This window comes from Symphalangus syndactylus, chromosome 22, assembly GCF_028878055.3.
Source record: "Symphalangus syndactylus isolate Jambi chromosome 22, NHGRI_mSymSyn1-v2.1_pri, whole genome shotgun sequence".
NCBI classification, from domain to species: Eukaryota; Metazoa; Chordata; class Mammalia; order Primates; family Hylobatidae; genus Symphalangus; species Symphalangus syndactylus.
Window position 1 is genome coordinate 21,928,412 of NC_072444.2, and position 16,960 is coordinate 21,945,371.

At 50.6% G+C, this 16,960-nt stretch overlaps 1 protein-coding gene across 1 annotated transcript; it reads right to left on the reverse strand.

The window, feature by feature from the left end:
- Positions 1-5,053: 5,053 nt before the first annotated feature.
- CTRC (chymotrypsin C) lies at positions 5,054-16,065 on the reverse strand. The gene is made up of 8 exons (XM_055261629.2): positions 15,891-16,065; positions 13,981-14,072; positions 13,781-13,878; positions 11,807-11,932; positions 10,826-10,962; positions 9,640-9,785; positions 8,644-8,796; positions 5,054-7,763 (listed from the first exon to the last, which is right to left on the reverse strand). The coding sequence occupies exons 1-8, from the start codon at positions 15,928-15,930 to the stop codon at positions 7,749-7,751; spliced, it is 807 nt and encodes a 268-aa protein (XP_055117604.1). The 5' UTR covers positions 15,931-16,065; the 3' UTR covers positions 5,054-7,748.
- Between the last annotated feature and the right edge of the window lie 895 nt (positions 16,066-16,960).

Here is a 16,960-nt window from a genome sequence, read left to right on the forward strand (position 1 = left end):
TGCTGTCAGGATTTTTTTTGTTTTTTTTTTTGAGATGGAGTCTTGCTCTGTCACCCAAGCTGTGAGCATCTCGGCTCACAGCAACCTCCATCAGGAGGTTCGAGTGATTCTCCTGCCTTTGCCTCCTGAGTTCCTGGGATTACAGGTACCCACCACCATGCCTGGCTAATTTTTTGTAATTTTAGTAGAGACGGGGTCTCATCATGTTAGCTAGGCTGGTCTCGAACTCCTGACCTCAGGTGATCCACTTGCTTCAGCCTCCCAAAGTGCTGAGATTACATGCGTAAGCCACCGGTCCTGGCCAGATGCGAAATTCTCACGGGGTTTGTGACTCATTCAGAACAACTACTCTGAGGAGCCACGTGGCTTAGGGGCTAGGGGCCTGGGCTTAAGACCCCAGTGCCTCTGTGTAGTGAGTCTGTGGTTTGGCTCCTCTCTACGGAATGTGGCCTGGGCCAGCAGCATCAGCACAGCTCAGTCGCTGGTTAGAAACGCAGAATTTCCCATCTTCGGTGTCTGTGGTTTAATAGGGTCCCCAGATGATTTTGTTCCTCTGCATATTAACATTTGAGAGGCACTGGGCTGGGGTACGTTTCACTCTCTATTCCTTGAGTTTCTCACCTATCAAAGAGAAACAATAACAATACCATTTGTGTCTTAGGGTTGTTAGAATCAAACAACAGTTTATTCACTGAAAGCACTCAGAATAGTAACTGTGCTATAAACATTTACTCTTAATTCCTTAGACCTGCGGGCCTCAGATATTAGAACAGCACAGAATTCTTGAAACCTTTTCATCAAAGAATCCAAGCAGTTTAGCGGCTGGCAAACTTTCTGTGTAAAGGGCCAGATACTAAATATTTCAGACTTGCAGACCATATGGTCTCTGTCACAACTAGTCAACTCGGCCGTTGCAGTGCAAAAGCAGCCATATGGGCATAGCCGTGTTCCAATAAAACTTTATTTACAAAACAGATTTGGTTTGCAGGCTCTAGTTTGCAGTAAAGTGATGATCTGGGGTCTAGCACACAGCACTAACAATAGCAAAATGTCTTGGAAGTCTCGTTCTTCATCTGAAAGCTTAATTTGAATTTTGCAGCTTCGTAATATAGCTGGGTTCATTTCAATATAAAGTTTTTTCTTCCCTCCTGATCTTCACAGAAAATGGATGCTATGGGAAGATGCTGCCTGTTTATTCTCTGCCTTCACGTGGTCCCCTGGCCCACTGCCATGAGGACCTTTGTAGACTCAACCTGTGTCTCAACTTGATAGGACTCAGTTTCTGGGAAGTGGACCCCCAAGGATATGCCAGAGGCCTCAGGCCTGAGGCCTGTGAGGAATGAGGCTTCTCTCTTAAGGAATAAAAAGAGAGAGGGAAGGCTGGGTGCAGTGGCTCACGCCTTTAAATCCCAGCACTTTGGGAGACTGAGGCGGGTGGATGACCTGAGGTCAGAAGTTCGAGACCAGCCTGGCCAACTTGATGAAACCCCATCTCTACTAAAAAAATAAAAAATTAACCAGGCGTGGTAATGGGCGTCTGTAATCCCAGCTATTCGGGAGGCTGAGGCAGGAGAATCGCTTGAACCAGGGAGGTGGAGGTTGCAGTGAGCCGAGATTGTGCCACTGCACTCCAGTCTGGGCAACAAGAGTGAAGCTCCATTTCAAAAAAAAAAAAAAAAGATAGCGGGAAGATTTGAGTCCAGGGAGTGAGGTCAGTAGTAGTAATGGCCCCCTCCGCCCCATTCACAAGCCGCTGTCATTTCATTGGCTCCCCAGTAAGGAGACAGGGCAGGTGTCCATTTCACAGATGGGGAAAACTGAGGCCCAGGGAGGTTAAGTGACTCAGCCACTGACTGCCTGTCAGTGGTGAGTTCAGAGCCCCAGCCCAGTGAGTGCCCTCCCTCTGCCCTGCCCTAGTTTATGCTTCTCATTTGAGTCAGAGAGAATGTGGATGTGGTGGCTGACAAAGATGGCCCTGACTCTTCATCCTCTCTGCATCCATGCCCTTTGCCATGCAGTGCCCTCCTAGGATGTGGGTGAGACATGCAGAGCCAGGCTGCCCAGTCTGACCCACACTGGATCAGCCAACCCTGGCTGACCTCTAAACATATGAGTGAGTCCAGCCCAAATTAGCAGGGCTGCCTGACACCCCCCACTGTCCCCAGATGTGTCAGCAATAAGTGCTCATCACTGCATGCCACTAGGAGTTTGGGGTTGGTTGTTAGGCAGCATTATCACACCTCTGGTAGCTGATACAGTGGCTGAAAGTCTTTTGTGAGCATCTGGGAGCAATAATTCTCCTCTGAAGCCTCTGTCTCTCGGGGCTTATTGCTGGTTTTATTGAGGCTTCTCGGCACCCCCACAGCCTACACCTCCCTGGTCACTAGAGGAGGTCAGCGTGCAAGGGCATCCTTAGACTTTAGGATTCATGGCAGAACAACAAGTTGTTAGTTGCACAGGCTCTGGAGTTAGACTACCTGGGTTTAAATTATGGTGCCCCATTACTAGCTGTGTGATCTGGGCTGAGGTTTGAAATCTCTCTGAGCCTCAGTTTCCTCATCTGTAAAGAGGGATAATAATCAGGGTTGCCATGAGGATGAAATGAGATCATATATATGAAGCCTTGGGCGGAGCCTAACACAAATTAGCAAGTGCTCAATACATGCTAGCCATGCAATGGCTATTAGGCACCCAATGGCACACTAGTGGATCAGTGGCTCGTGGGGCTCTCAGCAGCCCCTTACAGGCCTCCCAGCCCCCAGACAGAAGGTGGAGGTGGGAGGGTCAGTACCTAAGTTTCCAGTTTCCCTCCCTTCCTGCCACCAGTCTGTGACCTCTTGGACAAAGTCCACAAATCCCTACTGTCACCCAAGCCAGATCCCAGGGAGTCCTTCCTGACCCCTCCTTCTCCCTCCCCACTACACCCACCACAGCGCACTTTGGATTTTGCCTTCTAACATGGGAGGAAGGATCGTGAATTTGGTTCCTATTGCTGTTGTAACAAATTGTCACAAGCTTAGTGGCTAAAAACACACACATTTATTATCTTGTAATTCTGGAGGTCAGAAGTCCACAGTTTGTCTCACTGGGCTAAAGTCCAGGTATGGGCAGGACTGTTTCCTTCTGGAGGTCTAGAGAAGAATCCATTTCCTGGCCTTTACCAGCTTCCAGAGGCCGCCTGTATTCCTTGGTTCATGGCCCCTTCCTCTATCTTCAGAGCCAGCAGCGTAGCATCTTCAAATCTCTCTCTGACCCTGACCCTCTTGTTTCCCTCTTCTAAGGACCCTTATTGATTACACAGAGCCCACCCAGATAATCCAAGATGGTCACTCCGTGGCAAGATCCTTAATTTAATCATATCTGAAAAATCTCTTTTGCTAAGTAAGGTAACATGTTCACAGGTTCTGGGGATTGGGGTATACACATCTTTTGCAGGGAGAATTATTCTATTTACCATACATAGGCACTGATTCTTGGGGATAATAGTGGATCTTGTCCCCAAAGCTGAGAATTTTACATTCTTTTTTTTTTTTTTTTTGGAGACAGAGTTTCGCTCTTTCGCCCACCCAGGCTGGCGTGAAGTGGCACGATCTTGGCTCACTGCAACTTCCACCCCCTAGGTCCAAGTGATTCTCCTGCCTTAGCCTCCCGAGTAGCTGGGATTATATGTGCCTGCCACCACGCCTGGCAAATTTTTTGTACTTTTAGTAGAGATAGGGTTTTGACATGTTGGCCAGGCTGGTCTCGAACTCTTGACCTCAGGTGATCCACCCCCACCTTGTCCTCCCAAAGTGCTAGGATTACAGGTGTGAGCCACTGCGCCTGGCCAAATTTTACAGTCTTGTTGAACAAACTGAACCGTGGGTTGTGTTTCACCATGTATTAGCTAACAAATAGTAATTTTTGTTGTTGTTGTTTCTTGTTTTCTGAGACAGGGTCTCACTCTGTTGACCAGGCTGGGGTGCAGTGGCACAATCTTGACCTGCTGGGCTCAAGTGATCCTCCTGTCTCAGTCTCCCAAGTAGCTGCCACCACAGGTACATGCCACCACGCCTGGCTAATTTTTGTATTTTTTTATAGAGACAGGGTCTTGCTATGTTGCCCAGGCTGGTCTTGAACTCCTGGGCTCAAGCACTCCTTCTGCCTCAGCCTTCCAAGTAGCTGGGACTACAGGTGTATGCTACCATGCCTGGCTCCTGACAAATAATAGTTTTGATAATTAATCAGATTCCTGGAAGTTTATGTAGATGTGGGGCTGGAGGCCTGCTGCTCAACATTACAATTGTGCCTCTTAAGTAATTACTGAAACCTCCCTTTTCCCCTTTTCGTTACCACCTCCATCCGGGCTGCATTATTTCTGGCCTAGACTGCTGCAGCAGCCTCCTTACTGGCCTCTCTGTCTCCACTCTTGCCTGCTCCAAATCACCCTCCCCACAGCTGTCTGATGGACACTTTAGTGTACACATCGGACCACAGTGGCCACTTCTCTATCTAAAAGCCCTCTACAGCTCCCACTGCCCTCAGCATGAAGTCCCAGCAACCCCTACCACTGCACAAGGCCTTCCGTAAGGGCGTTTGCTTCCTCTCCAGCCTTGTCGCTTGCCCCTCCCTGCCAGGGTGACCAGCCAACTTGGTTTGCCTGGGACTGTTCTGGTTTTAGCATTGAAACTCCCGTGTCTTGGAAAACTCAATTCAGGCAAACCAGGACAATTGGTCACTCTGCCGTTGCCCCTGACTTTACGCTCTGGCAACACTGGAGTTCTCTTCCAAGCAGTCGCTATAGCTTTGCTCTTGCTGTTCCCTCGGCTGGAAAGTGACCCCTTCTGTTTCCTAGTGAATTGATTAGCAAGTAACTGAAAACCTTCTTCAGTGGCTAAAACAAATGCAGGTGTATTTTTTTTTCACATAGCCAGACAGTCAGAGGCTGGCATTGGATTTACAGCTTGGTGAGGTCTAAGCTGACATCTCTGTAATTCTCTTGGCCACAAGATGGCTGCCTCAGCTCCAGTCATCACACCCATATTCAAGGCAGGAAGAAGGGGAAGGGGCAGCATCAGCTATGTCAGATCCTTCTTATCAGGAAAGATTTGTTTTTTTTTTCTGTTTTTTGTTTTTTTTTTCCAAAGGATGTTTTACATCTCAGGGCAGAAGAGCATGGTAGACAAGAGCACAGGCCCTGGAGTCAGATCACTAAAGTCTGGATTCCAGCTCCACCACCTTCTAGTTAAACATTGGGAAGTCACTAACCCTCTCTGGCCTCAGTTTTCTCATCTGTAAAATGGGCATGATATTAATAGTAACCTACCTCATGGGGTTGATTTTGGGAATTGAGATAATGTAAAACCTACAGGATAGTGCTTGGCACATAATAAGAGCCCAATAAATGTTAGATATTATTTAACATTTCTTATGTAACATTGTAATATTAATTCACATTGAAATTAGCTCCTTAACTACAAGGGATCTGAGGACAGCAAGCATTTAGCATTTGTAACCCCCAATATAAAGACATACGCAAAAGAAGATAGCTGGGAATGAGGCTGGGCATGGTGGCTCACGCCTGTAATCCCAGTACTTTGGGAGGCCAAGGCGGGCAGATCACTTGAGGTCAGGAGTTTGAGACCAGCCTGGACAACATGGTGAAACCCCATCTCTACTAAAAAATTACAAAAAAATTAGCTGGGGCCGGGCGTGGTGGCTCACGCCTGTAATGCCAGCACTTTGGGAGGCCGAGGCAGGTGGGTCACAAGGTCAGGAGATCGAGACCATCCTGGCTAACACGGTGAAATCCCGTCTCTACTGAAAATACAAAAAAAAAAAAAACGTAGCCAGGTATGGTGGCAGGTGCCTGTAGTCCCAGCTACTCGGGAGGCTGAGGCAGGAGAATGGCATGAACCTGGGAGGCGGAGCTTGCAGTGAGCGAGATCACACCTCTGCACTATAGCCCGGGCAACAGAGAGAGACTCTGTCTGAAAAAAAAAAAAAAAAAAAAAAAAAATTAGCTGGGCATGGTGGTGCATGCCTGTAATCCCAGCTACTTGGGAGGCTGCAGGAGAATCGCTTGAACCTGGGAGGTGGAGGTTGCAGTGAGCTGAGATCGTGCCACTGCACTCCAGCCTAGGCATCAGAGCAAGACTCTATCTCAAAAAAAAAAAAAAAAAAAGAAGAAGAAGAAGAAGAGGATAGGTGGGAATGAAGTTTAGGTTAAGCAAACTTAAGAAGGACTACGTTCTGTACTTGGGTACCTTCTAGTCAAATTTTAAGACCAAGCTTGGGCATCACCTCCAGGAAGCCATCCTGGATTCCTCCCACCAACTGACACTGGTTTAAGTGTCCTGTTTCTATGCTTCTGGTCTGTATTTCTGTTTTCAAATGTATACCAGGGAATTTAATGATCTATTTACTAGTCTGTCTCCTGCACAGCTGGGGTCCCCCCATCCTGGATTCCCAGGTCTGGGTGGTGCTGGGCTCCCTGTAGCCCCCACTACTTGTTGAGCAAGTCAAGTCTTTCCTGAAACTTGCCTTGGCATCATGGGGGTGTGGGAGCCACATCATGGTCCCCACTCCCAGGGGGCAAAGTCTGGTGGAGAAAAGGGACAACTCTTGGGCCAGTCTGAGGTAGTTGCAGCCGAGGGCTCTCCAGCGAGGGGTCCAGAGGCTGGGATTGGGGCACCCCCACAGAACAGGACATTCCCAGGAGCATGCCAGGCCAGAGGCCCCTATCACCAGGGTCTGATCTGCCTGGCCTGTCCCTCCCTGGACACTGGGTCTCTCTCATCTCTGGCCGCCCCTGTCATCAGGGTCCGATCCCGCTGGCATGTCCCTCCCTGGACACTGGGTCCGTCTCATCTCTGGCTCCTCTTGGCCTCTTGTCAGCCTCAGGAGAATTCTATTCTCCTGGATCAGGCATTGTCAGCTGTCCCAACTCCTTCCTCTCTCTGGGCCTCAGTTTCCCCACCTGTCTAATGCAATGAAAGCATATCCAGCTCTGATCACTGTGATTCTGTGTGGAAACCATTGCCTTCTTCAAACGTATGTCTCCTGAGGATGATGCTGGGGTCTCTTCCTCTTCCTGTACCCTCACCATGCCCAGCACAGGACTGGACACAGGGGCTGGCTCACTAAACACTCCTCAGAGAGCCCCTGCCAACAGCAGCTGTGGGGTCTGTGCTGCGGGGTGGGGGTGGGGGGTCCCTGCTAGGGAGCCCCTTCCCCAGGAGTGGTTGTCCCTGAGCTTTGGCCATCCTCCTGTGGCCTGGTCTCTCTGGCCTGGGGGACACTGCTCTTGGGGAGACCCTGTCTTCCACCTGCTGCTGGGGGGCTATGAGGACCTGCCAGGCCCCTCGGTGGAGGTAGGATCGGAGAAGCAAGTGATTTCATCAGGGTCTCACCTGTTTGCAGTTTGTGAGATGGATTGGGGAAGGTTTCTGATGTGTCCTTAATTCCCATCCCCTCCGGGTTCACACAGGACTCCCCGGGCTCTCCACCCCAGCCCCCTGCCTCCCATTAATGCCCCAGGAGGCTCCTTCCTTGGCCCTCTCTCTGGGCCTCCGTTTCCCCACCTGTCTAATGCAGGGTGGGGGAAACTGGCTGAGTAGGGTCTCTCTTTGGCTCCATAGTGTGGAAAGGGGCAGCACCAGAGAGCTGGGAAGCAACAGAGGCCGCACAAATCAAGGATCCAGGCGGCCCCAGGAGAAGGAAGTTTATTGCTGTTGCAGAGACTCGCTGCCGCCGCTCCCAGCAACAAATCACAGCTGCGTTTTCTGGAGGAGCAGAGAACAGTGTGAGAGACTCGGGGCTGTGCCACCTCCTGGGGTGGCACAGGGCTTTGCCCGGAGGGTGGGTCCATGGGGACACGGCAAGCAGCCCCCGGCCTTCACTTGCCAGCCTTGTCCCTGTCCAAGGGGTCTGAGGCCCTCAGCATTTCAGGCCACTGTGCAAATGGGTCTTGGAACACACTCTGTCCCCAGTGGGGAAGCCCCCAGCCCAGGGTGACCCTCTGTTCCCCTACTCTCAAGATGATAAATGGCCATCCACACCATCCCTCTCCTCTGCTGGGCCATAGCCTCAGGGGGTCAGTTTTTGGGGGCAACTGGTGTGGGGCCTGGATGGGGACATAAGTGCTTGATGAAGGCAGTGGATGGATGGATGGAGGAGTTGATGACTGTTTCCTTATTGGCACCCAACTCAAGGCCTGCTACTGGAAGCACTCAATCAATATTTCTTGAATGAGAGAGTGAATGTGTGAAGAAGTGCATGAATGAATCACTGAATGAGCAAATGAATGAGTGAATAAATGGATGAATGAGTGAATAAATTCATGAATGAATGAGTGAATAAATTCATGAATGAATGAGTGAATAAATTCATGAATGAATGAATGAATGAGTGAATGAATGAATGAATGAGTGAATGAATAAGTGAATGAATGAATGAATGAATGCATGAATGAGTGAATAAATGCATGAATGAATGAATACATGAATGAATGAATGAATAAGTGAATAAATGAATGAATAAATGCATGATGAGTGAATAAATGAACGAATGAATAAATGCATGAATGAGTGAATGAATGAGGGGATGGGTGAGTGAGGGGGAGGGGCTGACAGGTGCAGGGACAGCTGTGGAGGCGGCACCCACCTCGTTGATCCAGTCGATGTAGGCGGACACCCGGGTGTAGACTACCGGCTTCTTGCGGGTGTTGCAGCCCTGTGAGGAGCCAAAGCTGACGATGCCAAACACCTCCCAGGAACCGTTCTCCAACTGGCAGTTCAGTGGGCCGCCGGAGTCCCCCTGCACCAGACCGGGAGGGCATCAGCCACCAGGCCCCCCAAGAGGCAGGCTTGGGAAGCAGGGCTGGGTTGGGGTGGGGGATGTGGGTTGGCTTCTCAGCCTTAGTTAGTAGACAGTTTTGGCCTCAGCCTGCCCATGGTGAGGGAGGCAGAGGAAGTGTGGTTTGGGGCTGCCTTGGCCGTATTCTGGGAGGCCCTGGGGTGTCAGACTAGCTCTTGGTTTGCTGTGTGATCTTGGGATGAGGTTAATCCTCTCCATGCCTCAGTTTCCCTAGCTGTTCAGGTCTCCTTATCTAAGACTCTGTGAGCTACTCAGAGCAGTGAGGATGCTGACGCTGTGCTAGAGGTCTGGGAAGGTGAGGAAGGAGGGTGAGAATAGGGAGAGGGTTGTGTGTTTGAAAACAGAACATTCCCTGATTGTCTTAGATGTTTTATGGTTCTGGTCTCCCTGGACTGGTGGACCAAACGGCATGGAGGAACATGTGTAGAGACTTCAGTGAAGCCTTTTCTGTGTCCTTTAAACTCATTTAGTCCTAACCCTGTGAAGTGGTTACTGTGACTCCATTTTACAGATGGAAAAACTGAGGTCAGAGGTTCAACGGCCTTCCCAAGGTTACGCAGTTCATAAATGGTGGGACTGGGGCTTGAACTCAGATACTCATGCTCAATGCTCATGCTCTCACCACAGTGATGGGGGGTGATGGGCTTACCCTGAGCCTGCTGGGCCCAGCCAGGGCTCTCTCAGTCTTGTCCCAGGAGAAGGGTTTGGTCCATCGCACCCCCCTTTGCCCACGTCCACTTGGCCACTTGGAGTAGGGACAAGGTGCAGAACCTAGACACTCACATTGCAGGCTGAGATGACTCCATCGCCCCCAGCGCACACCATGGTTTTCTTTACCCTGAAGCCCCACCAGTCAATCCTGGAGCACGTGGCGTGATCCACCACAGGCTGCAGGCCCTGCTGCAGCTCATCAGCAATGGGGCCATTGGCTAGGGAGAGAGTGAGCAGTGACCAGGGAGGCAGCCAGGAAGCCCAGTCCAGCCCCTCCCCAGGCCTTCAGGGAGCAGAGGCCTGGGACAGGACCCAGGGGAGCGCCGGCTGAGACACTGTGCGGACCACACACCTGCCCTTCATCAAGAGGCAAGCCAAGGTCCCAGAGGGTCGGGAGCAGGTTGCCAGCAGAAGGAAGCTACAGCGTTGAGTTGAGTTGTCTTTAAATTGGATTCTGGGGGTTTAATTGTCAATCATTTCTTGTGGGTCTCTGTCTTTGCTGTCACCCATTAAAAAGCCTTTCTCACCCCCAAGATTTTCTATTTCTCATTCCTTTTTTTTTTTGATACAAGGTCTCTGTTGCTCAGGCTCGAGTGCAGTGGCAAGATCATAGCTCACTGCAGCCTGTTTGAGGCTCAAGTGATCCTCTCGCCTCAGCCTCCTGAGTAGTTTGGGACTATAGGTACACACCACCATATACAGCTATTTGAAATTTTTTTTTTGTAGAGGCACGGTCTCACTATGTTGCACAGGCTGGTCTTGAACTCCTGGCCTCAGGTGATCTTTCCTCCTCAGCTTCCTAAAATGTTGGGATTATAGGTGTGAGCCGCCACACCTGGCTTCTCCCCCAGGATTTTCTAAATAGTGATCTGCATTTTCTTCTAAGTCTCCCATAGTTTCATGATTTGCATTTAACTTTTAATTCAGCTGGGACCTATTTGGGCATATGGTATACCATAGATGTCATCCCCAACCCCTAATGGTTTATTTTAGTTTATTTATGCGACACTTACTATGTGCCAAGTGCTGTTCTGAGCACTTGACAAATTCTAATTCATCTAAACCTACCACATCTCTCAGAGACCCTTGTTAGAGTGTCTGTCACATGGTATGTGCTTAGTAAATATTAGCTGTTATTGTTACAAAGTTTACAAAGACGTGAAAACGTGAAGGCAAAAAGGGAAAGTGGTGGGCAAATGTGGGTGGCATGCTGCTTCCTTCAGGAAGGCTCTCGGGATTTGCCAGGGACGATACTCACTCCAGAGGCGGCCCCAGCCAGTGACATAGCAGGGGTAGTCCTTGGGGAGCAGGGAGTCCTTCTCTGGCAGGCAGGCCACCTGGATGGTGTCACTCAGCTCCACGTGCTCTGCAAGCTTGATGAGGGCAATGTCGTTGCTGGAATCCAAAGTGGAGAGGGTGAGTGGGCAGGAGGGCCCTGGCCCCACAAGCCCAGGCTAAGGGCTCGGGCTGTGAGTTGGCAGTTAGGCCCAGGGTGCTCAGGGGTCCTTCACAAGCATCCTGACTGCCAGCTTCTTCTTGGCCTTTGGGGATATCAGGACAAACGATTCACCGTCTTACATGGTCACCCGCACTGTTGACATAGCTTCTTCTCACGAGTCATCACCTCGGGAAAGGGTTAACAGAGGGAGGTGAGGGTGGAAGTGTTCGAAGCCACTGCTCGCTGTGCGTCCACTGAAACAGAGGCTACAGCAAGCTGAGAACTCCAATGCCAAAAGATGGCACTTGCAGGTGCCAGTTTTAATATTTTCATGTTACAAGAACAAAAGCTGGCCGGCCCAGTCAGATCTGTTTTGATTCCTAGTTCTGCCACAAAGTGGGCTGTGTGGCCTGGGACACAGTTCTTACCTCTCTGAGCCTTGGTTCTTTGTCCAGGGCTGTTGTGAGGATTACATAACGGATGGCATATAAAGTGTCTATTGCAATGTGGGCATACAGTAGGCATTCGATAAAGGTGAGCGCTGGCCCAGCCTCTGGAGAGACACTGTGCGGGGCCTTCCTTGTGGACCTTCCTGGGAGTCTTGACCAACGAGGGGGATATGAGGGGGTATTTGTCTCCTCTTAGCATTTTGCCATTTTGTGTAAGACAGTCGTTCGCTGGCTTTCCAGGGTGAGGATGGGGTGTCAGGTATGGGGTGCGACAGGCTCTGCGGCTCCGTCTTGGGGACGCCTCTTTCCACACTGCCTCCAGCGGCTGTGGGATGGGCAGTCTGTCACTCACCGCAACAGAAGGGTGTTCCATTTCTCATGGACGTGGATGGTGTCCACACCCACAAACAGGGATCCTTCTTCGTCTTCCACCTCCAGGTTGTTCTTTCCCACGGCCACACGGTAGGTCCGGGTGTTGCTGGGCAGAGGAAGGGGACCAGGTCAGCGTGGTCCCCTGGTCCTGGTCCTGCCAGCCAGTGGGATAGAGAGGGAGCTCGGGGCTTTAGTGGGGACTCATTTTGGGGAAAGAGAGTGTCCCCATCGTCCTTTCCCAGGGTGAGGGGAAAGGCCTGGGACTTGGGGTCAAGGGACTTGGGTTCATGTTGTGACTTTGCTGCTCCTGGATGTGTAGCCTTGTGCCTCAGTTCCCTCATCTGTAAGGGGGAGGCAATGCTGGAACTTACTCCCAGGGCGGCTGTGAGAATAAACTCATCTAAGCTTCCACCGCTCTTGCCTGCACAGTTGCGGCATCCATCTAACTATCTCTCTCACTTGTACGCTGGCCTACTCCTGTCTATTCTGAACCCAGCAGTGTGGGTTTAAAAATATCTCTGGCCAGGTGCGTTGGCTCATGCCTGTAATCCCAGCACTTTGGGAAGCTGAGATGGGAGGATTGCTTGAGGCCAGGAGTTTGAGACCAGCCTGGGCCACATGGCAAATCCCCATCTCTACAAAAAATAGAAAAATTATGGTGAGGTTTGGGCTTCTAAGTTAACAAACAAACAAACAAACAAAAAAACAAGAAGAAAAATTAGCTGGAAGTGTGTGGTGGCGTGTGCTTATAGACCCAGCTACTCAGGAGGCTGAGGTGGGAGGATCGCTTGAGCTCAGGAGGTCAAGGCTACAGTGAGCCATGATGGCGCCACTAAATGAGACTCTGTCTCTACCAAAAAAAAAAAAAAGGATATATGAAATATGTAAAATGAAACATGTTGCAATATATATTTTTTATAAAATATATTTAAAATATTTTAAGGAATATATAAAAATATGTCAGCCCACAACTCTCCTTTGCTCAGAAACCCATCCAATAGCTGCATCTTACTCAGGGTCAAAGCCAAGGTCCTGACACTGGCCTGCACTCATTTCCTCTCTAGCTCACCTCCCGCTCTCCTCTAGCACACGCTGCCCCCGCCACACTGGCTTCCGCGTTATTCTCAACCATACCGACAGGTCTCTTCTCCAAGGCTGTTCCCTCCACCTGGAACACCCTTCTCCTAGATCCATGATTTCCTCCCTCACTTCCTTCAGGCCTTTGCCCAGATAACCCCCTTTTAGCTCTCTGAAATGTCCCAAATATTTGCCAAATATCCCCCTTTCAGCTCTTCTCCTGGCCATCCCTTTTAAAACGGAACCCCTCATTCTGTTTGTCTTCTTCTGACCTTATTTTTATTTTTTATTTTTTTGAGACAGAGTCTCACTCTGTTGCCCAGGCTGGAGTGCAGTGGCGCCATCTCGGTTCACTGCAACCTCTGCCTCCCGGGTTCAAGCAATTCTCCTACCTCAGCCTCCCGAGTAGCTGGGATTACAGGTGCTGCCACCACGCCTGGCTAATTTTTGTATTTTCAGTAGAGACGGGGTTTCACTATGTTGGCCAGGCTGGTCTCGAACTCCTGACCTCAGGTGATTCGCCTGCGTCGGCCTCCCAGAGTGCTATGATTACAGGCGTGAGCCACTGCTCCTGGCCAATACCTTATTATTATTATTATTTTAAATCACCCGAGATGTTATATATTTGTTTGTCTGCTGCTCTGCCTTCCACAAAAATATAAGCTTCCCGAGAGCACAGACTTTGTCTTCACTGCTGGTTGCACATAATAGATGCACAATAAATACTTGACTGAATAAATGCACAACCGAGTTACTGGGTATGAGTAGCTTATGTAGCCCAGTGCCTGGAGTGTGGAGAAGCTGCTCAGTAAAAGCAGAGTATCAGGCTCCCACCCCCGGGGTGATGGCCAGGTCTCAGCGTATCATCCCTGCACACCTGATGCAGTGGGCGGCGGTGAGGACGAAGTTGCTGGCAATCAAGGTCCCGCCGCACGTATGCCACCACGTGTCATTCTTGAGGTACTGGAGGGAGATCTGCAGGAGGGTGGGGAGGGCTGTGTGTCAGCCTGCGGGTCCCTGGGAACCTCACCCCACCACCCTCTCTATCTCTACCTCCCAAGCCCCACACAGGCTTACCTGCCAGGGCCAGCTGTGGGGCCGGGCATTCTCTCCTCCCACCACGCGGGTGGATAGGTTGGGCGGGAAGCTGGGCACCCCGCAGCTGGAGGCTGGGGAGACAGGAGGCCGGGAGAGCCGGTGAGTGGGGCTGGTAGCCCACGGGGAAAGGGGTGGGAGGGTGGGCAGGTGGAAGAAGCACAGATTTGGGGCTGGGCAGACACGAGGTTGATATTTTACTGTGTCACGGGGGGAAGGCACCCAGGTCTCTAGGCCTTGTTTTCCCTTTCTGTGAAATGTGAGGGATCACACTAACCCAGTGAGTTTGTCCCGAGAACTGAATTAGACAACACGTAGAAAAGAAAGCATCTGGCCGGGCGCGGTGGCTCACACCTGTAATCCCAGCACTTTGGGAGGCCAAGGCGGGTGGATCACTTGAGATCAGGAGTTTGAGACCAGCCTGGCCAACATGGCAAAACCCTGTCTCTACTAAAAATACAAAAATTAGCCAGGCGTGGTGGCGCATGCCTGTAATCCCAGCTACTCGGGAGGCTGAGGCAGGAGAATCGCTTGAGCCAGGGAGATGGAGGTTGCAGTGAGCCGAGATCGTGCCATTGCACTCCATCCTGGGTGACAAGAGCAAAACTCCATCTCAAAAACAAAACAAACAAACAGAAAACAAACAAAAAAAAACTGTGGCTGGCATGTGTGCGAGTGCCTGGTACACCTGTGTTCTTCTGTCCCTTTTTAGGCCCCTGCGTCATGGTGTGTGCGTGTGAGAGAGCATTAAATCCACTGTTATAGCTGGGCAGCTGTGTGGAGTGGTCAAGAACACGTGCTGTTCTGCAAGACAGACGTGGACTCAAATTCTGCCTCTTCCACTAACCTGCCATGTCATGTCAGGCAAGATACTAAGTCGCACTGAACCTCGATGTCCTCATCTGTAAAATAGGGCTATTAATAGACCCTACCTCTTTTTCTTTCTTTCTTTTTTTTTTTTTTGAGATGGAGTTTCACTCTTGTTGCCCAGTCTGGAGTTCGATAGCGGAATCTCAGCTCACTGCAAACTCCTCCTCCTGGGTTCAAGCGATTCTCCTGCCTCAGCCTCCAGAGTAGCTGGGATTACAGGCGCCCACCACCACGCCTGGCTAATTTTTGTATTTTTAGTAGAAACGGGGTTTCACTGTGTTGGCCAGGCTGGTCTTGAACTCCTGATCTCAAGTGATCCACCCACCTCGGCCTCCTAAAGTGCTGGGATTACAGGCGTGAGTCACCATGCCTGGCAATAGACCCTACATTTTAAGGTTGTTTTGAGGATCGAATTGGCTCCTACATGTAAGGGGCCTAGCACAGCGTCTGGCACATAGTAAACACACAGGAAACAGGAGCTGCTATTGTTACTGTCGTTGTTGTTGTTAGCTGGAAGGACTCTTCATTAAGTGCTCTCCTTTGCCAAAAAAGCCAGTGAGATTTAGAGAGGTGAAATGACTTTTCCAGGTCCTGCAGAGAAGAAGTGGCATTTAAGCCAAGTCCCTGGGCTCCTAATCTGGGAAAACGCCACCAAAATGATGGAATGGAGAATCCTCAAGGGAGAGAGAATGCTGGGAAAGGCAGGCCCTGATGGTCCCTGGGGTGAACCCAGGATGAGGCATCTCGTGTCCCTCCCTCTTGCGTGGTGCTTTCCACACCTCATTTCTAACTGGGGACAGGTCAGATCATCTTCCCTGTTTTGCAGATGTGGAAACAGAGTTGGCAGGCAGGCTGTGGCTTCTCTGACACACAGCTGGTTGGTAGCATCTGAACCCACAGGGGACCCCAAAGTGTCTTACCTGGAGAGCAGAGGGCCCCCACTCCCCATCCCGTCCTTGCCCTGGAGGCCAGCCCGAGCTCACAGCCTGCTAGCTGCAGCCCCACCCCACCCCACCGCTTACCACAGGCCAAGAGCGCAGCGAGGACAGTGATACCCAACATGGTTAGGTGCTCAGGACTGGCTGACCGGCGGGATGGGCTGGGGCACACTTATAGGCAGGAGCAGGTGAGTGTACCTGGTCAAGGCCAAACCGCCCCTTGGAGAGAAACCTGCTCTGATAAGGCCCTTTCCCTGACCTTGGGTGGTTACTGTTTAATTTGGGCAGGAGACAGGGCTTTCTTAGAAGTATGGATTTTCCAAATATCCTGAAACAAAATTCTGAGTCGCAGTGCTTTTTGGCATCCCCCACCCCACTCTGACATGTGTGTTCATTCTCTCTCCCTACCTTATACTATTTATTTATTTATTTATTTGGAGATGGAGTCTTGCTCTGTTGCCCAGGCTGAAGTGCAGTGGCACAGTCTCAGCTCACTGCAAACTCCACCTCCCGGGCTCAAACGATTCTTGTGCCTTAGCCCCCTGTGTAGCTGGGACTACAGGCGCCTGCCACCATGCCAGGCTAAACTTTTGTATTTTATTTATTTTTTTTGAGACAGGATCTTGCTCTGTCACCCAGGCTGGAGTCTCAGCTCACTACAACCTCCGCCTCCCGAGTTCAAGCGATTCTCCTGTCTCAGCCTCCCAAGTAGCTGGGACTACAGATGTGTGCCACCATTTTTTTTTTTTTTGTATTTTAGTAGAGACAGGGTTTCACCATGTTGCCTAGGGTGGTCTTGAACCCTGAGCTTAGGCAATCTGCCTACCTCAGCCTCTCAAAGTGCTAGGATTACAGGCGTGATTACAGGCCGCTAACATTCTTTTTAGTTATTTATTGGGCACCTACTGTGTGTCAGGCATTGCGCTCAATTCTTTTTGCATTATCTCACTTAATTCTTCCAACAACATGAAATAGACACTATTATCTGCTCTGAGATGAGATGCAAAAGGACCAGGCACAGTGGCGCATGCCTGTAGTCCCAGCTACTCCTGAGGCCAAGGCAGGAGGATCGCTTGAGCCCAGGAGTTCGAGGCTGCAGTGAGCCATGATCGTGCCACACTGCATTCCAGCACAGGTGACAGAACAAGACCTTG